We start from the raw sequence: 25055 nt of genomic DNA on the forward strand, positions 1-25055 counted from the left end.
TGAGATTTTAATCCCTTTCCACCACTTCCCAGCTTACTCCTAATTGAACTCGATCAGTGAGATGGGAGGAGAAGCTGAGCCCAAATGTCAGAGGACCATTGGGGAGCTTAGGAACTGACCCCTCAGGGTCAGGAAGCCAAGGGGTTGGGGAAAATCAGCAAAGATCACAATCAGATGGGAGTGAGGGTCAAGGGGAGAGGGAGATGGGGAGGACTTCAGTGGGGGGAACTAGAGTTGTCTTCTAGGGGCAGTGGGAAATGTAACGAGAGAACATCGACCTCTGTGCTTCCTTCCATTCATGGGCAGTTATAATATTCAAGGGGTAAGGGGGCTGCTCTGGGAATAGTGTGTAAACCCATCTCCGTTCTATTAACCCCCTGCTACTATAAATCCCAACAAGGTGGGAAGTGGTGGGATTAAACCCAGAGCCAAAGAAGCTGACTTCTTGGTCTCCAGCAATATGATTTCCTTACATCAATGACAGGAATTTTTCAAGACTGTTCAGCTATCATCACAAGATTGAGAGAGGCTCGGGGTTTAACTACTCTCCCCAAATTTACACCGAATCCCATCCACACCCACTCCTGAGGAAATAATCTGAAAGAGGGTTTTGAAGGGTGACTTGACTGTAGCACATTTGAAGGCACAATATGGCAGCCTAACCCCCAGATAAGTCCTGCACTGTCCTTTCTTCACTCATTCCAGAATCAGCTACAACAGGAGCAGAGCACCTTTCACTGTGACATGGGCAAAAATAATATCAATTCTTGGAAATGCCAAAAAAACCAACGTGAAACAAAAATGTAATTCTGAAAATAGCCCAAGGCAACTCTTATTCAATTTTAGTTATCAGAGAAACAAGTGAATAGTTACAAAAACAACTTAAAACACTGAAAAGGTAATGGGACTCCGATTTTTGATTCTGTGTAATTATTGTCCTCCCATTCTCCAAAGGAACAAGGTGTGGTCACATGGTTCTCCATCCCAGGTGGGCAAATGCCTCACAATGTGACCTGGGACCTCAGCAGCTGCAGATATAAGAGCAATTCTTACAGCTCTGAGCAGTGGACAAGACTCAATGCCCATACCCAAACACAATCAAATCACACACACCACCAACCCATTACCCCAAAACATGCCACACCCACACCCCATGTGCCTCCCACACTTTCACCTTCCACACTCTAACCATCCCATCAGCCGACTTCCATCCAGCTCACACACTACAACAACTCCGTGACACTAACTGTCCACCACCCGGCACCCACCGCAGTATAACTTCAGTCAGTACCACTCACCGCTGCCTCCAGGCTGCGTGTGTGTGGATCAGGAGCAGGGGCACGACCAGCAGCAGAGAAACATGCTCTAAACTCTCTCAGGGTCTGCACTCAGCACTCGCCCTCCACAGCCGAGATGGAGATGGGATTTCGAGGCTCCAACCTATGGGTTCACTGCAGGAAAGTTAGAGTCTGAAACTGTTCCTGAGTCAGTCGCATACAGATTTCCAGTGTCTGGGAAACTGCTCTCTACTCCCAGTTTTCACTACTCCCAGTTTACACTCCTCCCACTCTCTCTCTCTCCCTCTCTCCATCCAGTAGCTCAAAGCGGTTCTCAGGGACTTAACCCTTTGGTTCCACTGCCAACAACAAAGATCTTTACATTTCTGTCCCACTCTCCTTGAGCAGAAAAAGCCCCCAAAACAAATTTACCCTCAATCTTGGAAGCGGAGTCGCTGTTTGCTTGAAATGTGACTGTCAATTTGGGAACAGCAAGATCCCAGCGTTACCAAAGACGGCAATGACCGGGTGTGTGTGTCTTTTGTGGTGTTGACTGTGGGATGTGTACTGGTCCCAGGAAACCTGTCTGAGCATCCAGTACATTGTCAAACAAATCTACAGCAGCGTCAGTAGTGCAAACTTGGGGGGGCTGTGACAACTCTTGTGAAGTGGATATCGAAAACAGCACAAGTTCCTCAAGGGTTAACATACTGGAAGCCCCTCTGATCTGTGATTCGAGTTACTGGATGGAGAGAGAGGGAGAGAGAGAGTGGGAGGAGTGTAAACTGGGAGTAGTGAAAACTGGGAGTAGAGAGCAGTTTCCCAGACACTGGAAATCTGTGTGCGACTGACTCAGGAACAGCTTCAGACTCCAACCCTTCTGCAGTGAACCCGCAGGTTGGAGCCACAGGAGGTGGGAGCCTCCAGATCCCATCTCCATCTCGGCTGTGGAGGGCCAATGCTGAGTGCAGACTCTGGGAGAGTTTAGACCATGTCTCTCTGCTTGTCCCGCTGGCTGCTTGTCGCGTCCCTGCTCCTGATCCATACACACAACCTGGAGGCAGCGGTGAGTGGCACTAACTGAAGTTATACTCCTGGGTGTGTTCATGTGAGGGATATGCCAGCGAATAGCGTCCGATCCTCAGGCTGACCGCCTTGGAAGGGGAACAGCAACTTTTGGGGTGCCAGTACATTGGCAGCTATCAGAAACCAGTTCATCTCACGGCTGTGATCACTAAATAGCCGCCTGCAGAACACAGAGAGCCAGAATAACTCAGGACACTGATGGTCCTGTCGAGAATTCACTAATCACTGAGTAACAGTCCACTTCCAGCACTGGGATTCCTAACTGCAAATGATAGGGACAGTTCAAACTGTTCTCTGTTGAGTTGCAGTGCCTCTGGCTGTTGTTCCATGTGGGGTCTTTGTCAGGGAGCTCCCAGTAGTGTATAGGAATGGTGCGCGTGTGTGCATGTGTGTGAGCAGATTGGGGTTTGGATGGGGGAAGAGGTGGACTGAGTTACTGCCCTGCACTGTTCTGCTGCTCCTTCCCTGCACGCATGAAGTACTCGGTCAAATTATAAAACATTTACCCATCTACTGGGTACAATGTCTCCCTGGGTGCAGGGCCATGTGACTATCCCACCATCCCATTATGGAATGGGATGTCCCAAAGGGGGGCAAATAATGTTGATGATAATACTAAATAATAAATTAATTGCAAACAAATAATTAGAAACAACAATAATAACTAATATTGGCTGATCTTGACCCTCTGTAAAAGTAGGTCCTGTCCCTCGCTGGACAATGATAACTTGTGATTTACACAGCACGTTAACATCATAAAGCAGCCCAAGGTACTTTACAAAGGAGTTATAAAACAAAACCTGGCACTAAGCCATGAAGTGGATGACTGAATATGTGACCTCAAGCTTGGTCAATGAAGTAGATTGTAGGAGTATCCTAAGGGCAGGGGTGGGTGGGAGTGGAGAATAGAGAGAGGAAGGGCTGGGAGAGGGACATGCTAAGGAGAGCAAAGTGAGGAGGTCAAAAGGTATAGGGAGGGAATTCCAGCCTGAAGGGCTTAGGCCGTTGTAGCCATGACTGCTAATGGTGGAGTGATGGAAACTCAATACACAAGCGGCCAGAGTTAGTAGAGATCTCAGAGGGATGTGGGGTTAGAAGAGATGACAGTGCTTTGGATGGGCAGTCATGGCTCATGCATTTGTGACTGGGTTTGGAAACCTAGGTTGTAAAAGGTGTGTGTAATGCCAGGAAATTACCAGGATGGTATTGGTACTTGGCTACTGATTCCATTATTTAATAGGAACTGAAACTGTTTCTTCACCGATGTGATGTTCTGCCTCTCTCTGATGATCAAAGGGATGTTGGGAGGGAGGCCAGGCATGTGTGAGGCTGCCCCAGTGGATGACTGCCACCTGTTGTAATTGATGGATGTTATTCAGATGGAATCAGGAATTTGCAATGAAGCCTGCTTTGCTGACTCTTTATAGTGTTTCTATCTTTCTTTGTTAATGATGTGTAAAATGGAGATGGACGGTAAGGAGATATTGTTTTGATAGTATCAGATTGAAGTCCATTAACGATTGGAGCTGAACATTATGTATATCACCTGTACTTCTATAAACACCATATCTCTTGTACCTTTGATGGACTCATTACTGTCACTAGCTCTTTAAGGGGGATGAATCCTGTGGATCCAGCAGGAATAGAGGGTGAATCCTTGGAGTTTCACAGTGGAATGGGATCTCCATGCTCCCTGTGATACTCCATTCAGAGGGTCAGCCAGTGATAATCTCTACCAGGAGACTTTGGAGGAGGCACCGGTCTCTGCTCGGACCATCCCTCGGGTGATCAGGTACTGACTGAACAAGGAAGTTCAGCAGCAAACACTGCGAATGCCTCTTCCTCACACAGTAAATTGAGACATTAATTTTTTTTATGCCTCCCTTGCATTCACATGTCCTCTTGTTAAAATCACTCAGTCTGTGATTTTTAAGGATACACAAAATGAATTAGAAGTTCCAGAATTCCTTTCCTGAGCCGCTCTCTCCTATAATACCCTCCTTAAAACCTACCTGTTTGCAAAAACCTTTGGTCTCCTGTCCTAATATGCCCTCATGTAGTTTGGTGTTAAGCTGAGTTTGATACTTGATTCCATTTATTATTATTGTCACATGTACCTTGGTACAGTGAAAAGTTTTGTTCTGCGTGCAGTACAGCAGAGCACAGTACACAAAGGCACAAAGATCATAGCGTGATTAAACAGCATGAGAAATAGAAAGTGATGGCTGCAAAGGAGGTGTAGAAAAACCAAGATCAACATTAGGTTTGAAAATAGAGAGCAGTTTAATAACAGCAGGGAAGAAACTTTTCTTGAACCTGGTGTTTAAGCTTTTGTATTTTCTGCCTGACAGAAGATGTTGGCAGACATTATGACCAGGGTGGGAGGGGTCTTTGATGATGTTGGCTGCCTTTCCATAGCAACGAGAAGTGTAGATGGACTCAATGGATGGAAGGTTGGCTTGTGTGATGGTCTGGGCAGTGTTCACAACTTTGTGTAGTTTCTTGTGATCCTGGGCAGAGCAGTTGCCGTCCCAAACTGTGATGCACCCGGATAGAATGCTTTCTGTGGTGCATCTTTACAAGTTGGTGAGGTTCCTTCTGACCATGCCGAATTTCCTTAGCCTCCTGAGGAAGTTTTAATGCCTTCTTGATTGTCACATCTGCATGTGTTGTCCAGGACAGATTTATTGGTAATCGTCACTCCTAGAAACTTGAGTTTATCCACCTCAGCTCCATTGATGTCGAAAAGAGCGTGACCTCCTCCTTGCTTCCTGAAGTCAATGATCAGCTCTTTGGTTTTGCTGATGCTGAGAGAGAGATTGTTATCATTTGCACCATCAAGCATTCTATCTTATTCCTGTGTTCTGTCTCGTTATTGTTTAATATCCGGTCTACAACAGTGGTATTGTCAGCGAACCTGTAAATGGAGTTGGGATGAACCTTGGCCATACAGTAATGAGTGTACAGGAAGGACAGTAGTGGCTGAGTACATGTCTGATAACAATCTTCTGAAGTGCCTTGCGATGTTTTACTTCATTAAAGGGAGCATTTAAATGAAAATGGTTTAACTCCATTCGCACCATAAATGTGTTGATTTTAGCAGTGAAATAGTGAGTATGTAGGTGTGAGTGTGTCTCACATACAGGGAATATTAGACAGCCATGGAACAAATGCATCAAAACCTTCTCTTAATAATACATTTTACCAATGTTTACTTCAAAAGGGAAAATCCATATTGCCTCTTTTGTAAATTGAAGTGGAAATGATTCTTCACAGTTTTGTAACATATGAAGATTGAGTTTGCACTGAGACTGCACTTTCTCCCAACAGTACTGAACAGATTAGCCTAACATAAAAGCAACATGGAGGCTTAAAACCTGAAATGAGAACAAAGTTCTCGAGAAACGCATCAGGACTGGCTGCATCTGTGGAGAGAGAAATGGGAGTTAATATTTTGACTTTTTTTTGGAATGTGGAAGGTAATTTCGGACTAGAAACATTAATTCTGTTTTGCTTTCCACGGATGCTGCCAGACCAGCTGAGTTTCTCCGGAACTTTCTGTTTTTATTATGAATAGATTATTATGAATATTATGACATAGAAAGTTATTTGAATATTCGCAGTCTCGTTTTTGGGATTGGGGGCTATGCACTATCTTTGTATTTTCCACTTTGTACTTGAAGGGTGTTTGGTTTAAGTGATGATGTGGAGGTGCCGGTGTTGGATTGGGGTGGACTAAGTTAAAAATCGCACAGCGCCTGATGAAGGAACAGCGCTCCTAAAACTAGTACTTCCAAATAAACCTGTTGGACTATAACATGCCCTTGTGTGTTTTTTAACTTGGTTTAATTGAGATAGCAAGAGATAAGGAGGGAGACAGAGAGAGTGGTAAAGAGCTGCATGGACAGAAAGTGAGAGAGGTAAAGAGGTATAGAGAAGGATGTAAAGAGGAAGTGTGGTAAAGAGGGAGGTGCAAAGATAGTTATTGAATGAGAAACATAACATTGTACTAATGTACCTCTTGGCTTCCAATGTCATCATTTGATCCCCATCATGAGGAAATCATTGCAGACATCAAGCTTAGAGCCAGCTCAATAAGGCACAGTATAAGCCAAACTATTGTCCTGCAAACTCGTAACATGGTGTCAGAATGGAGCAAAGCTGGAATGTTGAAGGGTTGCGTAGAAGTATAGCTACTAAAAGAGGAATACTGAAATATTCAGAACAGCTGAAAGCCATAGAAAAGGAACAAAGAAATAGGCCACAGCTGAGAGCACTTGGTAACTCACAATGGTTGTAGATTTTCCTATACTGGCACAAGTTGATATGAAAATCGATATGAAAGGGAAATGACAGTGCTGTCATTGCAAATAGAAAAACTATGAGTTTGTGACAGATTTAATTAACATGCCAGACCATCTAAGAATAGTTACATTTTTAATACTGCTGGAAAAATATTATTTCAAAGTGTGATCCATCTGACATCCCCTTGAAGAACAGAAAACAAAACACAGTACAGAAGCCTTTCGAAAGCCTTGAAGTTATGATTTAGGCACCGAGTGAAGGACCTGAACTGAAGGGAATTTATATTTGCCAGGAATTGGTGTTGGAGAGGCTGTTAGGTCTGAAGGTTGATAAGTCCCTGGGGCCTGATGGTCGACATCCCAGGGTATTGAAGGAGATGGCTCTAGAAATCCTGGATGCATTGGTGATTATTTTCCAGAGTTCGATAGATTCAGGATTAGTTCCTGTGGATTGGAGGGTGGCTAATGTTGTACCACTTTTTAAGAAAGGAGTGAGAGAGAAAGCAGGAAATTATAGACCAGTTAGTCTGACCTCAGTGGTGGGAAAGATGCTGGAGTCAATTATCGGGCGTTTTCAGACTAGTATGGCCGTAGGCGCTGGCCCCTGCCTTTTCTCCCTACTTCAAGGCGTGCTGGCCAGCCACATTTTCTTTGTTGCTCTTTCTCTTTATCCCCTTTGGCTTTTTTTTCTCTTTTCTCTTTGCTCTTCCTCCTCCGTGCGTGCTTCCCTCCCTCCGTCCCTCCAGCTGCCTTTCAGGCCAGCCCTTGCCCACCAGGCTCCTGTAGTCTCCCACATCCCCACACAGGCCAACTGCAAGCCCTCCCCCTGCTTCATAGGGCTGCAGCCTGCATTCTCTCATCCTTCCACACTCCTCCACCCCTCCATTTCGGAATGCCGGGCACTGACCAGTGGGGTACCGCACGGATCAGTACTGGGACCGCAGCTTTTTACAATCTATCTTCAGGATATACAAGATGGTATTAGCAATAACATTCGCAAATTTCATCAGCTGGGTGGCAGGGTGAAATGTGATGAGGATGTTAGGAGATTACAGGGTGACCTGGACAAGTTAGGTGAGTGCTCAGATGCATGGCAGATGCACTTTCACGTGGATAAATGGATCCTTATCCACTTTGGTGGCAAGAACAGGAAGGCAGATTACCACCTAAGTGGAATCAATTTAGGTAAAGGGGCAGTACAGAGAGATCTGGGTGTACCAGTCAATGAAGGTAAGCATGCAGGTACAGCAGGTAGTGAAGAAGGCTAATAGCATGCTGGCCTTCATAACAAGAGGGATTGAGTATAGAAACAAAGAGGTTCTTCTGCAGCTGTACAGGGCCCTGGTGAGACCGCACCTGGAATATTGTGTGCAGTTCTGGTCTCCAAATTTGAGGAAAGACATTATGGCTATTGAGGGAGTGCAGCATAGGTTCACGAGGTGAATTCCTGGAATGGCGGGACTATCTTATGCTGAAAGATTGGAGCGACTGGGTTTGTATACCCTTGAGTTTAGAAGACTGAGAGGGGGTCTGATTTGAGATGTATAAGATTATTAAAGGATTGGACACTCTGGAGGCAGGAAACATGTTTCCGCTGATGGGTGAGTCCCGAACCAGAGGACACAGCTTAAAAATAAGGGGTAGGCCATTTAGGACAGAGATGAGGAGAAACTTCTTCACCCAGAGAGTGGTGGGTGTGTGGAATGCTCTGCCCCAGAAGGCAGTGGAGGCCCAGTCTCTGGATTCGTTTAAGAAAGAGTTGGATAGAGCTCTCAAGGATAGTGGAATCAAGGGTTATGGAGATAAGGCAGGAACAGGATACTAATTGAGGATGATCAGCCATGATCATAATGAATGGTGGTGCAGGCTTGAAGGGCAGAATGACCTACTCCTGCACCTATTGTCTATTGTCTATTATTGTCTATTGTCTATAATTTATGAATAATACGTGTTCAATATTGAGGCAAAAGGTGAAAAAGTGTTTATTGATCACCATGTGACTGCATTATCTCATCTCACAGAATTCTATGAATTTGTCCAATGAAAAGATGATTTCATTAAAGATAAGATTGTCTTAGTCATAAGAGATCCTGCAATGAGAGTACATCTACTGAGAGAGGAGAAGTATGATTAACTTGCAGAAGTGTTTGGCTGATAGATACTCCAGCCTAAAACCAAAGGACCATGGACAATGAGCAGGATGTAAATACTGCAGAGAATATCACACAAAAAAAAGAGGGCATGTTCAATTTGGCAAAAGCAGTATTCTCAGTGCAAGAAGTCAAATCAATTTGTAAACCAGTGTTTGGCTAGAAAGAAGTGCGACAAGCATGTCCAGATGAATGCTCGAGATTTGTTAGCCAGTGATTCTGACAAACCACTCTACAGCATACAACAGGTCAGTTCAGTCAGGTTGATAGTGATTAATGGTTTGTGACTGTTGAAATGATGACTGCAGGAGGAGAACAGATGCTTCATGCAAAATCATGACCTTCATCGTCCTGTGAGAAGTGGCTCAACATGGTAAACTGGAAATGAAGCCCTCAAAAGTAAGGTGGAGGCTGTATGGTGGCATCACCCCTCTGTCAGAGGAGACTTTACTTTGAGAGCCCGATGCGAGAGCAAGAACAAGGATTTGGAGTTCCAGATAATGGATAGCAAGACTAAAAGCTACTCCTCTCATCCACAGCTACTTTACAGTTTGAACTGCTAATGCTCAACTTGCCAATAGGCTTTGCAAGTGTCACAGCACACAACCATATTGACCATGGAAAAAAGCCGAAAGGAGTACCACACTGTGTTTGCAGGGTTTGGATGCTTTCCTGCAGAATATCACCTCAGACTAGATGAGAATGTAAGACCAAGTCCATTTCAATGGAAGATAATTCCAACCGCCCCTCAAAGCAGCCTCAAGGACAAGATAGAAGAGTTGGAAAAGAAAGAAGTGATAACTCCAATCAAATCGAATTTAGCAGCACGGTCGCAATGAAACAACCTGAATAGTTCAGTGTATGAATCAAGCCGAAGGATTTTAAATAAAGCTCTCAGATCTCATATGTCATGACAACCTTCAAAGGAATTTAGCCAAAACCTTTATTCATTCATGGGGATAAAAGTTAAGGCCAGACTGGTATTTAACCCTAATTTCCCAGAGGGCAGTTGAAAATTAACCACATTGCTGTGGGTCTGGAATAGTACCAGGATTACTGACATATGCACCCAAACTACACTTGAAACAGCAAAACAGCCAGTGAAGTCAGAGGTAGTAATAGGGGTGTGGGACAAAGTCAGACTGAACTGGTAGGAAGTCAAATGTCATTTTGACGAGACTGTCAAACCATTGGTTGTCCAATGTTCAACTCGAGCAATCAGGGTAAAAATCATCAAGGCTGTCCACAAAAGCAGCCCAAGTGGTATCGTGGACCCTGCATGGTGCAATTGTCAGCTCGATGGAACATGGTGGAAATGACTGACCAACTATATCAATGTGACTGCAGGCACATATACCTCACTTGAGAAGTTGATCTTTCACTGCAGACCATCAACCAGGAAGCCGTAAACTCAATATCTGCTTAGACCCAGAGTTCCACAGCACTACAGCAAAGGAAATGGAACAACATCAGTTACTGCAGCAACAAATAGATGACATAGGGATGTCCCACAGCCCTTGAGAAGGACCACTTTGTCCACCCCAGTCCAAATCCGGCACTTCCACATCATCACCAAAACAAACAGCCAACAACAATGCACATGCAACAGGAGATTAGCATTGTTTTTACACTGTGTGGAGAGACTGATCAGAATACCCGGATATTGCATGAGAACAGTTGTACACTTTGTGAGTTATGTGGGTAATTTGCACTGTAAATGGTAATGCAATCATTTTTTGTGTTTATTGTATGAAAATGGGATGTTTGAGATGGAAATGCAATACATGACCAATGTGTGTCCCAGCTTCCTGTAGTCATGTGATCTGCACCACGAGACAATCATTGCACAATCCATCCTAGAGGTACCTTAACAAAGACAGAGTGCAATCTGCCAGTGGTTTTATGAGCTTAGTAGAGCGAGAGAAGGGCAGGTAGAGATAGAGTGGAAAGAGGGAGTTGTAAAGAGAAACATTCAGATAAAGTAGAAAGATGAGACAGAATGTGAGAGACTGCTTTGGGTCAGAGAAATTTGGAGAGAGTCATGGAGACAGTGAATGTGAGAGTGGGCAGTGTTCGGCAAAGCATTGTGAGGTAAAGACAAAGGCAGACAATCCCCAGAAATGCCAGCAATAACTGAGTTCAGAAAAAATGTCACCAAAAATCAATAATGACTTCAATCAATGTCGGAAAAAGCTTCCAATTCAGATTAGATATGAGATAATTTTAGGAGCTGGCACAGTAGGCAAGCAGTAATCAGGACTAGCAACTTGGTGAGGCTGGAGGGCCACTGAAAACTCTCACTGGATTCCCAGGAGTAAAAAGTTCCCTTTGCACTTTGCCTCAGTATCACTGTTTACTATTCTAATTAATTTTAACCAATGGGATAACATTGGAGGTTGCACGTGGAAACATAGAAGATAGAAACTACAGTGGGTGATTTGACCAATTGAACCTGATCTATCATCAATATGATCAAAGCTGATCCTCTGTCCCAACATCACATTCCTGCTTGCTCTTCATAAATCTTTAGTTTCCAGGGATCAATTTCTTTCTTCAATATATTCAGCAATTCCACTTCCACAGCAAATTTCTCAGGTTCACCATCTTCCTGACTGAATAAATTTCTCCACGTTCTCAATCCTAGATGGGTACCTGAAGTCCTCTGAGTCCTCTTGTTCTAGTCAGCACCACACCCCATGCACCCACCATCACCCCCCCCCCCCAAACACAGACGCACTCGCACACACAAGGGAAACCTCATCCTTACATTCAGTTTATTCAGTCCTGATAGAGCTTTATATATTTCAATGAGATCCCATTTCATTCTCTGGTTCGAGTGAATATAAGTCTAATTGACCTAATATCTCCTTGAATGACAAACTTGCCTGCCATACCATGATCTATCTAGTAAAACTTGGCTGGGTTAAGACCTTAAGACACAGGAGCAGAATTAGTCCATTTGGCCCACTGAGTCAGCTCCACTATTCGAACATTGCTGATATGTTTCTCCACCCAATTCTCTTGGCGTCTTCCCATGAGCTTTGATCCACTTACAAATCAATAACTTATCCATCTCTGTCTTAAATGCACTCAATAACTTGGCCTCCATTGCCCGCTGCGGCAATGAGTTCCACAGATTCACCATCCACTGGTTAAAGGAATTCCTCCTCATATTTGTTCTAAAGGCTCATCCTTTCACTCTGAGGTTATGCCTTTGGGTCCAAATCTCTCCAACTAATGGAAACATCTTCTCCACATCCACTCTATGCAGGCTCCTTAGTATTCTGTAACTTTCAATCAGATCCATCCTCATCCATCGAGTACAGACCCACTGTGGCTCAGTGGTTAGCACTGCTACCTCACAGCCCCAGGGACCTGGGTTTGATTTCTGACTTGGGCAACTGTCTGTCTTTGTGGAGTTTGCATATTCTCTCCTCCCACAATGCAAAGATGTCCAGGTCAGGTGAATTGGCCATGCTAAATTGTCCATAGTGTTAGGCACATTTGTCAGGGATAAATACAGGGTAGGGGAATGGGTCTGTGTGGGTACTCTTCAGAGGGTCAGTATGGACTTGTTGGGCCAAAGGGCCTGTTTCCACACTGTAGGGAATCTAATCTAATCCTCAACTGCAGCTCATATGACAAGCCCTTTATCCCTGGGATCATTCTTGTAAACCTCCTCCAGACTCCCTTTTACACCAGCACGTCCTTCCTTAGATACAGGACCCAAAATGGTCACAACATTTCAAATGCAGTCTGACCTGAGCTTTATACAGCCTCAACAGTACATCTCTGGTCTTGTATTCTAGCCCTCTTGAAGTTAATGTTAACATTGTATTTGGCTTCCTGACTGCCAACTGAACCTGCATGTTAACCTTAAGAGAATTCTGAACTAGGGACTCACGTGTCCCTTTGTACTTTAGATTTCGAAAACCTTCCCCATTTAGAAAATAGTGTATGCCTCTATTCTCACTCCTAACATCCTACTTTCCCATATTGTATTCCATCTGCTACTTACTTATCCATTCTCCTAGCTCATTGCCCAAATCCTTCTGCAGCCTCCTATTATCCATCTGTTTGTCTATCTTTGTGTCATCTGCAAACTTAGCAACAATGCCCTCACTTCCTTTGTCCACATAATTAATGTATATCATCAATCATTATGGTCCCAACACTGATCCCTGTGTAACTCCACAAGTCACTAACTGTCATCCTGAAAAAGATCCCTTTATCCCTACTGTCTGCCTTCTGCCAGTCAGCCAATCCTCTATCCATGCCAATACCTTGCCCATAAAATCATGAGCTCTTACTTTATTAATAGCCTTCTGTGTGGCACCTTGTCATGGCCACTGGCTCACCTCTGTCTAACTTGCTCGTTACCTCCTCAAAGAATTCAAACAGATTTGTCAGGCATGACCTTCCTTTGATGAAGTTGGCTGACTCCACCTTATTTTACCATGCACTTGCAAGTACTCTGCAATCTCATCCTTAAATAATGGTGTCTAAACTCTTAACCACCGAGGTCAGGCTAACTGGTTGAGAGTTTCCTGTCTTCTGCCTCCCTCCCTTCTTAGATTAGCCCATTTGCCGTCCTCTGGGACCGTCCCTAAATCCATTGATTCCTGAAAGATCACCACAAATGCATCTACAACCTCCTCAGCTATCTCCTTCAGTGCCCTGAGGTATAGTCCAGCTGGTATGGGTGATTTATCCACCTTCAGATCTTTTAGCCTCCCAGCACCTTTTCCTTAGTGACAGCCATTATATTCACCTATGCCCTTAACTCTCTTGAAGTTCTGGTATGCTGCTGGTGTTTTCCAATGCGAAAACTAATGCAAAGCACCCATTCAGTTCCTTCGCCATTTTTGTATTCCCCATTACTAGTTCTCCAGCCCCATTCTCCAGTAGTCAGTGTCCACTTGCGTCTCTCTCTTATCTTTTTGATATCCTAAAAAAACTCTTGCAATTGTCTTTTATGTTGCTAGCTAGCTTACTCTCATGTTTCATCTTCTTCCCACTTATTGCTTTTTTTTAGTTATTCTATGCTGGTCTTTCGAGGTTTCCCAATCGTCTGACTTCTCATTAACCTTCATCACGTTGTTGGATTTTTCTTTTGCTTTTATGCTGTCCCTGACTTCCCTTGTCAGTTCTGATTGTCTCATCATTCCCTTTAGTATACCAATTCTTCCTTAGGATGAATTTCTACTGTGATCCCTCCAAATTACCCCCAGAAACCCTTGCCAATGCTGTTCTACTGTCTTCTCTGCTAGGCTCCCCCTTTCAATCAACTCTGGCTAGCTCCTCTCTCATGTCTTCGTAGTTACTTTTACTTAATTGTAATAGCGTTACATCTGATTTAGGCTTTTCCCTCTCAAACTGCATGAACTCCATTATACAGCATCCACTACATTTTACTCAATTTGGAAATTATCCTGAAATATCTGAAAATCCTCACTGCTCTTCATAATCCCATTGAGTTTTGTGTCATTGTCAAAAAAACTTAGAAATTTGATTCCTTCTTTCAAATCGTTGATGTATATTGAGAGCAACTGGGACCTAAATATTGATCTTTGTGGTTCCCCATTTGTCACTTCTTTTCACTCTGAAGAAGACCAATTTATTCTACTTTTTGTTTCCTGACTGCTAAACATTCTTCAATTCATGCCAATGTATTATTCTAATCTTGTGGGCTTTAATTTTGAACACTAAACTCTTCAATAAAACATTCCAGAAATTCCAATTGCAGCATATACTCTGGTCTATTGTTATATCCTCAAAAACCTCCAGTTGGTTGGTCAAACATGATTCTTCTACCTTTTGAAAATCCAGGTTGGGAGACCGTTTAATCCTATTAATATTTTCCAAGTGCTCTGTTCCACATTCTTGATAATAGACTGTATGATTATCCCTCTTTCTGATAACAGGAATACCAACATCCAACCCCTGTTTGTTGAATGTATTGGACATTCAAATTCCTGGACAATTACCATGGAGTTAGTTTATTGGGACTTCTAAAGAATCCCTTATTTCATTCAGAGGGATCATTTTCAGAGTTAGTCCTGTCTCGGACACTCTGCAAACCAGAAGATCTGAACCACAATCTTCAGTCCCCACTTCAAACTCCTTTCTCCAGCTCCCGATTCTATCCCTCACTTTGTATGTTAACCAGAACCAGACTGTTCATAACTTTGGTATGATATTCAAAAAGATTCTGACATATCCTTACCATGACTAAGGCCACTATTTCCACCTTCTGCTGCTGAAACCTCATTCATGCCTTTGCTAGCTCTGGACTTGACTACTCACTGACAGCATTTAAAGAGCAGGTAGATATATTCTGAACTATCGAGGAGATGAGGGCTATGAAGGCCTGGCACAAAACAGGATTTTGGTCCTGAGAAAGATCAACATGATCTTCTTGAATAGCAAGGCAGATGTATGGGGTCAAATGTCATATACGTGTATTTCTTATATACAACTCATGGGTCTTCTATATTCTTCCTTATGTAAATTTTAGGTCATCCAATCTCTGATGCCAGTATCTTAACCCACAGCAAGTCCTGTTCCCCTGTGCTTACTGATCTACATTGGTTTCAATCAATTAATGTCTTATTTATTATAAAATGCTCATCCTTATTTTCAAATCCCTGTATAACCCCTATTCTTCCTAACTCTGTAACCTCTCCAACTCTAACCTCTGAGATGCTATACCTCTCCAAATCTGGGCACTTGCCTATTCCGGTTTCTATTGTCCCTCTGTTGGTGGCAGTGCCTTCAGGTCCTGAATTCTGGAATTCCCTCCCCAAACTGTTATCTCTTCTCCATCCTTAAAGTCTTTGACAAAATGAAGGCTCACTAACCAGAGGGCATAGATTTAAGTTAAGGGGCAGGAAGTTTAGAGAGGATGAGAGGAATTTCTTTTTTAAACCCAGAGGGTGATAGGAATCTGGAACTCACTGTCACTAAGGATAGTAGAGGTACGACCCCTCATCACATTCTAAGAAGTGTTTTGATGTACACGTGTAATGCCAAAGCTCACAAGACTGTGGGCAAAGTTATCATGAAGGTCCCACTTTCCCCCTTGCCTGAGGAGTACCGATCTTCAGGTTAGACCACCACCACCAGTCAACTGTCTCTCATGACAGAACTGCCAATGGTCTGCTAAGGCATTGACAACTTTATTTTTATCTGTGTCCTTTTGAATTTCTACATGTCCTCTTCCCAGTTTATGATATTTACATGTTTCGTATCACCTACAAACTTGGAGATTGTCCCCTCAACACTAAGATCTTGATCATTAATCTATCAGGAAGCACCACAAACCTTCCTTAAGCCTGAAACTTATGCTATAACCATTATTCTCTGTTCCCTATCACTCGGGCAATTTTTCATCCATAATGCTCATATCCAGTTGATTCCATGACGTATAACCTTTCTGAAAAGTCTGCTGTACGGCACTATATTGAATGCTTTTTGGAAATCCATATAAACCACATTCGCCCTTCTCAACTCTCTGTACTACCTCTTCAAAAAAAGCTCCAGTACCTTTCTTAAAGTTGATCTTACCGTAGAAGATTCCATACTGGCTCTTTACAGATCATCTGCATTTTCCAAGGGATTATTAATTCTAAACTAAATAATAGTTTCAAGGAATTTCCCCAGCACTGAAGTTAAACTCTCTGATTTCTAATAGCTGGGCTTTTCCTTACAATCTTTTTTGACCAAGGGTGTTACATTTGGGATTTTTGTTTATGTTAGCTGCTGGTCTGTTTTAACACAATCCCTTCGTGCTATTCTTTGCTCTTCAACCTTTCTTCTGAATTTTCTGTATTTAGCTTTGTTCTCAATTGTGTGTTCTATTTGACACTGTTTTAAGAAATGTTTTAAAAGCTTTACTTTAATCTTCATCTCCCCTTGGACTCAAAGACCCCTGAGTTTTATCTTATCTTTCCCTCTTGAAAGAATATACCTCAACAGTGTCCAAGCAATCTCTTCTTTGATGTTAGCGCATTGTTCAGCTGCAGTTTTTCCTGCCAACCTTTGAATCCAATCTATCATTTTTTGCTGCATTAATTATTCTTGGATTATGTTTTGTCCTTTTCCACCCTCATCCTAAACTTAAGACATAATGGTTAGAGTCCCTGAAATGTTCATCAGCTTAACATTTGCTTTATTTGGACTACCTCATTCAGAAGTCTTAGGTTTGGCAGTGTCCCTTTTCTTGCTGCACTGGATACACATTACTATAATGCTTCCAAGTTTTTGCCATCTGCAAATTTTTAAATTGTGCCCCTGTACACCAAGATCTAAATTATTATTATACACCTGGAAGAGCAAGGTTTCAACTTCAACCTTGGGGAACTCTACGTCAAACCTTCCACCTTTCTTAAAAACAACTACTCACCATTGACCTCTGTCTCCTGTCACTCAACCAATTTCATATTCATGCTACCATTGTCCCTTTCATACAGTTTGCTGGTAAGCCTATTATGTGATACTTTGTCGATACACATCATTACATTACGTTCATCAACCCTTCCTGTTATCTCATCAAACTATTCAATAATTAATTAATGGGTGGCACGGTAGCACAGTGGTCAGCACTGCTGTCTCACAGTGCCAGAGACCCGAGTTCAATTCCCGCCTCAGGCGACTCTCTGTGTGGAGTTTGCACATTCTCCCAGTGTCTGGCTGGGTTTCCTCTGGGTGCTCTGGTTTCCTCCCACAGTCCAAAAATGTGCAGGTTAGGTAAATTGGCCATGCTAAATTGCCCGTAGTGTTAATTGTAGGGGTATGGGTCTGAGTAGGTGTGCTTTGGTGGGTCGGTGTGGACTTGTTGGGCCAAAGGGCCTGTTTCCACACTGTAAGTAATCTAATCTAATGTTAATAACTATTGCCTTTCACATCCCTGTGCTGACTTCCCTTAATTACTCCACAATTGTCCAAGGATCAATTAATTTTATCCTAAATTATTATTTCTACAACCTTTTCCATGACCACAGTTAAAGTAGTTGGCCTGGAGTTGCTAGGTTCATCCTTGTATCGTTGTTGTTGCCTAATAATGCTCCTGCAAGTAATTTAGTGCATTCTATAATGCTATAGATGCTAAATAAATACAAAGTTGTGGCCATTTCTGTGCTGTTTTTCTTTGCTGGTGATTTGCAATGTTGCCTTTATTATGGTGAATCACCAGTGGACGTTGTGTGTGATATTGTTTGAGTGGTGTTTGTGCCAGTGCTACAGTAGGGGGCAAGAAGCAGCTCACAACTGTTTTAAATGGCAGCATTAACAATCATGTCCCAACATAAGCTGCTCCAGCAAAGAGTGACCTTGTCCTTTCTGGTGAACTTAGCATTCCAGCTGCTGCCACAGTTCAGCAGTCTCCAGATGTCAGTTAGTCGTGAAAGGAAGCCCACAGATGTATTCTTTGATCAGTGCTGCATGCTTGAAACAATCCATATGCTGTTAAAATTGAACATCTGAAGTTTATGCCACTAAAGATAGATGTAGGGAATCAATTTCTATTTGGGGGAAGAGTCCAAGATGAACAACCATTAATATAAATTGGATGCTAATAATTCCAGGAGAAAGTGAGGACTGCAGATGCTGGAGACCAGAGTTGAAAAGTGTGGTGCTGGGAAAACACAGCAGGCCAGGCAGCATCCGAGGAGCAGGAGAATCGACATTTCGGGCATAAGCTCTTCTTCAGGAATAATTGCTAATAATTCCAGTCAAGAATTCAGGAGAAACACCTTTAGTTTAATTTATTCGTTCACAGGATGTGAGTATCGCTGGCTTTGCCAGAACTTATTGCCCGTCCCTAATTACCTAGAAGGCAGTTCTGAGTCAACCACATTGCAGTGGGTCTGGAATCATATGTAGGCCAGACCAGGTAAGGAGAGCAGATTTCCTTCCATAACGGACATTAGTGAGCCCCACCAGATGGGTTTTCCCTGACAATCAATAATGGTTTCGTGATCATTAGTCTCCTAACTTTTATAAAAAACTTGAATTCACAGCCCATCATCTGCCCTGGCAGGATTTGAACCTGCATCCCCAAAGCACAAAACCTCAGTCTCTGAATTAATAGTTTTTAGGTGATGAAAGCACTAGGTCATCACCCACCCCCCCACCCCCAATCGGAATAATAAAAATGGAGAACTCACTACCAACGGTTGAGATGATAGCATAGAGGAAGCTACAAAACACAGGAGAGAAAGGATTAGAAGAATATGTTAATGGGTGAGATGTAATAGTGTGTGAGTGAAGCATAAACCCCAGCATGTAGCAGTGACACTGAGTGGTCTGTTCCTGTGTTGTAAGTTCTGTCTTTCTATTACAGAATGTTTGGAGTGGGTGTGACTGTGACTAACACTGAAGGCTAGAGCAATGACCCAAACATCTCAAGAATTTCTAAAGAGAGAATGTTGCTCAACAGATTTGTGTGCAAAATACCATCTGTAGCAAGTGGGTAGTCAATATTGTGCACAGATTGGCTGCTGTACTACAAACTAGCTTAATGGCTGTAAAGTACTTTAGGACACCTTAATGCATATGAATGGTGGTTATTTAATTTGGTTTGATTTATTTATCTGACGTCCTCTAAACTGCACTTTAAGCAGTGGCACCAGGCTACTTTGTATAAGAAAACTAACCCCGTGCACAAATATACCGTACAAACACGTTTATCACCGGTTCACTAACACAGTGAAGACAGGTTTCAGTTGACTAGATCTCATTCTCAAGTGTCAATTTGTTTTGAGTTCAAATGGGTCCCTGAGGATGTAACAGAGATACTGATCCTGACCCAATATTTAGGCCAAGATTTGCCTACGTTTAAGATAACTGCTTGTGGCAAGGTATTGATGGTAGGGCCTCACTTAAAGATAAGGAAAATATATTCGTTCTCTGGGTGTATTATCGCTGACAAGTCATGTGGTTATTAACCCTCCTCAGTTGTCCTTGAATGGCTAAGTCACTTCTAAGGACTTTTATGGTGCACTGGTAGTGTCATTACCTCTGGATCCTAAGGCCAAGGTTAAAGTCTCACCTGCTCCACAGGTGCATGATAGCAACTTTGAACAGGTTGCTTAGAAATTCCTTTTAAAAAAGTGTGCTCCCCCCATATGTTGCTTGGTTCCGGAATCACATATCGAATCAGACTGGATAAGAATGGCTGGTTTCCTTTCCTAATGGGCATTAATGCACCAGTTGGGTTTTTACAGCAATCTGACAACTTTTAAGATCATTTTGACTGGGACTGGTTTTCTATTTTTAAAAAGATTGAATTTTTAAACTGCACATGGTGAGAACTAACTCACACTCTCTCTGTAGCTTTAGCCCAGTGACATAACTTTGTCAGTCACTACATCTCGAGACACTAAACAGCTGTTTCCCAGAGAAATAAATGCTCAGAATGTTACCAAATTCGTGTCCCACTCTGTTTCTGGATCTCTGCATCTAACAGGAAATGACCAGATCACAGTTGAAAAGGTTGAGACCAGCGTAGATGTGAGGCACATGCAGATGTTGATTCAGTCTAATTCGAGGCTTTTTAGTAGCTTAGTATTGGAATCAAAGGGAGATCCTTCCTCTGACTCGCCCCTGTGACAGTTATCCTTTGAAGGACAACACAACGCACAATGTTATGAAACTCTCTTTAGATGGTCAAACACATCCAATTCTGTACTGGGTTTGTGTCTGAAATTTGGAATGAGGAGAATTAAATCAAGCCAAGGTCCCTGAGAGTTTCCCACAGGGAATGCATATCAGGAAATGGTGCATGATTTTCCATCCATTAATTTGAATGGACTGAGCTGGATGGCGTCTGGACGAGATGTTTTGATATCGCTCCTGACGTTGATGCTTCACATCTTAAACATTCCATCAAATTATTTATCCTGTTACTTTGGAAGACCCAAGGGATATGATTGATGGTCCACTTGTGACCACGTAGTTATCAGATCTGCTCAAATATGGGTTATAAAACAACTCCTTCCCAGTGGATCCTTCAGATTCCTGTAACTTTTGCCTTTTATTGTTATTCTTGGAATATGAACCTAATTCTTTTCTTTCCAGCTCCCCTGTCCTCCAAGCCTAGAAGAAAGGCAATGGTGGAACGTTCGTGTTTAGTATGACAGGAACACAATAGCCTTTTATTCACCCTTCTTTGAAGCATCATTAAGATCTGGAGTTCATGATGACAGGATTTCACTTCGCAATGTTGTTGTGAGGTGCTCCAAAGCTGAATTGTTATCCTGTTGTCTGCACTGCTGAGAACCTCCTTCTTTCACTCTACTACAACATAAATGTGCAATTATACAGCACCTTCAATGTACTAAAAACATCCCAAGGTGTTTCTCAGGAGTGTTTCCAAACAAACTTCTGTACTAAGCCACACAGGAGATGCCGGGTTAGGTAACTGACTACTTGGCCAGAGAAGTAAGGGCTAATGCCCGAAACGTCGATTCTCCTGTTCCCTAGATGCTGCCTGACCTGCTGCGCTTTTCCAGCAACACATTTCCATCAGAGAAGTAAGGAGCAACTTAAAATTGGAGAGAAGTAAAGAGTTTTGTTGTGGAAATCTGAGATTTAGGACCTCAGTATTTGAAGGCATAGAGGGATGATTAAAATCAGAGATGCCAGAATTGGAGGAATGCAGAGATTTTGGAGGGTAAGTTCGAGAGGAGGTAACTGTAAGAGGGAGGGGGTGAGGCCATGAAGCAGTGTAAAAGGAAATTGTTGTAAAATTTTCCACATTTCTGGTGTGACACATTATTTAGACTTGCGTTCCCATTCATTGTGTAGAGACAGTCGCACTTCTTTCAGACAGGATGAGATAACTTCAGAGACAATTAAAGTTTGTTTGAATTTGGGATAAAGGCTGTTCTTTGTGGATTTTGAAACATAAGCTAAAACCAACAAACCAGAACCACTACAAGAAGCATTAACCAGTTAAAATGTGAGGGTTTAGTCTTGGCTAAATAAATGATGAATTGGACCCTTTAGTCCAGTACTATCAGTTTATAATGGCTAAGTGACCCTTACAACAGACAGCAATTCTATAGTTTGAACAAATATTTTCAAAAGAACATTTCACAACTGCTTACTTCTGGTACCACAAGTTCTGTAGTGGTTCATAAAGGCACTCATCACCACCTTCTTCAGAGCAAGGGAGAAGCAAATAAATGCTAGTCTAACCGGAGACACATACATGATTTCATTTTAAAAATTGGGATTAATGTCACATAAAATCCTTCACAATGAGAACAATTCCTCATGCAAACACTAGCCAATGATCACAAGCAAAACATAACAGTGGAGGAGTAAATTACTGCAGATGCTGGAATCCATACTGAAAATAAAAGGTGCTGGAAATCACAGCGGGTCAGGCGGCATCCATAGGGGAGAGACCATCTTCCCCTTACTCCCCCTGTCTGCCTTCTGCAGGGACCATTCCTTCCAGACGCTCTAGTCCAATCTTCAACCTCCAACACCAACCCCCTTCCCACGGCACCTTCCCATGTAACCACAGAAGGTGCGACACCTGCCCCTTCGCTTTCTCCTTGCTCACCGTCCAGGGGCTGAAACAGTCTTTCCAGGTGAAGCAGCATTTCACCCGTACCTTGTCCAATTTGCGTATTATATTCACTGCACCCAATGTGGCTGACTCTATACTGGGGAAACCAAATGCAGACTGGGTGACCGCTTTGCGGAGCACCTTTGGTCTGTGCACAAACAGGACCCCTGTCCTTCCTGTAACCGGTCATTTTAACACAACATCCTGCTTGTGTGTCCATGTGTCTGTCCCTCGGCCTGCTGCAGTGATCCAGTGAATCACAGCACAAACTGGAGGAACAATATCTCATCTTCAGACCAGGCACTTTACAACCTTCTGGCTTAGTATTGAGTTTAACATCTTCAGACTGTGAACCCAATCCCATTCCTTCCCTTTCTTTCAGCTTGACGTGTTACATTCTCTGTCACCATGTCCTCTCTCCCCTCCCCCATGCCAGTGGGACTGTCTGTTCGTGGCAGTTAGACACACCACTATTCTGCCATTCACATATTCCGAACACTTCATCAGTATGATCAGCATCCTTTTTCCCCAAACTATTGCATAAATGCTGTCCCCTCCACACTTAGATTAGATTCCCTACATTGTGGAAACAGGCCCTTCGGCCCAACAAGTCCACACCGACACTCCAAAGGGTAACTAACCCTGTATTTACCCTTGACTAATGCACCTAACACTATGGGCAATTTAGCATGGCCAATTCACCTAACCTGTACATCTTTGGACCGTGGGAGGAAACTGGAGCACCAGGAGGAAACCCACGCAGACACGGGGAGAACGTGCAAACTCCACACAGTCAGTTGCCCGAGGCTGGAGTCAAACCCGAGTCCCTGGTGCTGTGGGGCAGCAGTGCTAACCACTGAGCCACTTCATATCAGCTATGAAACATAAGCTAAAACCAACAAACCAGAACCACTACGGTCCGTCAACTTGCTCTCTCTCTCCATGGTCGCTGCCTGACCTGCTGTGATCTCCAGAATTTGTTGTTTCCACTCAAAAAATAACAATGCCAGGTTATTCATAATTTTGTCGAGATTTTCCCAGTTCTTTCTTCAAGTTGACACCAAGTCATGACTGAGCTCGCTGTAGGGCTTTTAAAACAGAGCAGAAAAATTCATGTTTGTCCATAATACCTATCTTGGTAGGTAAAGGATTTTCTTGAAGTGCAGCCTCAGTTAAAGTGGAGGAAAGCGCCTATAAACACCAGGAGACAATAAGAATGTAATTTGTGACTGAAATTAATTGAGGGACAAATGTTGGCCAGGATCCTGGTGAGAATTCCCCAGTGCATCTTTTGAAAAGTGTCCAGGGATCACTTTATCTTGATCTGGGAGACCACCGAGGGCTTGGTGTAATGTGCAAACCAAAGGGTGGTATTTCTGTCAGTGCAACATTCCTTCTTTACTGGTCATCCCATAATATGACACAATATCAGAACTGATGCTATGACAATGCAGGGTTCCTTTGGTACTGACCCACTGAGGGTGCAGCATTCACTCAGTACTGACCCTCTGATAGTGCAGCACTCTCTCAGTAATGACCCTCTGACAGTGCAGAGCTCCCTCAGTACTGACCCTCTGACAGTGCAGAGCTCCCTCAGTACTGACCCTCCGACAGTGCAGCACTCCCTCAGTACTGACCCTCTGACAGCGCAGTGCTCCCTCAGTGCTGACCCTCTGACAGTGCAACACTCTCTCAGTACTGACCCTCCAACAGTGCAACACTCTCTCAGTACTGACCCTCCAACAGTGCAGCACTCCCTCAGTACTGACCCTCTGACAGTGCAGTGCTCCCTCAGTCCTGACCCTCTGACAGTGCAGCACTCCCTCAGCACTGACCCTCTGACAGTAGCACTCCCTCAGTAATGACCCTCTGACAGTGCAGGGCTCCCTCAGTGCTGACCCTCTGACAGTGCAACACTCCCTCAGTGCTGACCCTCTGACAGTGCAGTGCTCCCTCAGTACTGACCCTCTGACAGTGCAGCACTCCCTCAACACTGACCCCCTGACAAAGTAGCACTCCCTCAGTACTGACCCTCTGACAGTGCAGCATTCCCTCAACACTGACCCCCTGACAATGTAGCACTCCCTCATTACTGATCCTCTGACAGTGCAGCACTCCCTCAGTACTGATCCTCTGACAGTGCAGCACTCCCTCAGCACTGATCCTCCGACAGTGCAGCACTCCCTCAGTATTGACTCTCTGACAGTGCAACACTCCCTCAGTACTGACCCTCCAACAGTGCAACACTGTCTCAGTGCTGACCCTCTGACAGTGCAGCAATCCCTCAACACTGACCCTCTGACAGTGCAGCACTCCCTCAGTGCTGACCCTCTGACAGTGCAGTGCTCCCTCAGTAATGACCCTCTGACAGTTCAGCACTCCCTCAACATTGACCCTCTGACAATGTAGCACTCCCTCAGTACTGACCCTCTGACAGTCCAGCACTCCCTCAGTACTGACCCTCTGACGGTGCAGCACTCCCTCAGTACTGACCCTCTGACAATGCAGCACTCCCTCAATGCTGACCCTGTGACAGTGCTGACCCTCTGTGCAGCAATGCCTATATTTACAAGGCACTGAGGTAAGAGTCTGAAATGTAATTTCACTGAAATAATTAGTCTCGGTGAGTATGTCTGATGTTTATGTCTAACTTGTTTCA

General features: G+C 43.5%; 1 protein-coding gene across 1 annotated transcript in view; it reads left to right on the forward strand.

Annotated features, from left to right (window-relative positions):
- Window positions 1–2075: 2075 nt before the first annotated feature.
- The window catches only part of LOC122550473 (collagen alpha-1(IV) chain-like), a 233746-nt gene continuing 210766 nt past the window's right edge, over window positions 2076–25055 (forward strand). Inside the window, exon 1 of the mRNA XM_043691239.1 lies at window positions 2076–2343. Within this exon, the coding sequence (XP_043547174.1) occupies window positions 2269–2343 (75 nt within the window). The 5' untranslated portion in view covers window positions 2076–2268. The remainder of the gene's footprint in view (window positions 2344–25055) is intronic.

This window comes from Chiloscyllium plagiosum, chromosome 6 (assembly GCF_004010195.1).
Source record: "Chiloscyllium plagiosum isolate BGI_BamShark_2017 chromosome 6, ASM401019v2, whole genome shotgun sequence".
NCBI lineage: Eukaryota > Metazoa > Chordata > Chondrichthyes > Orectolobiformes > Hemiscylliidae > Chiloscyllium > Chiloscyllium plagiosum.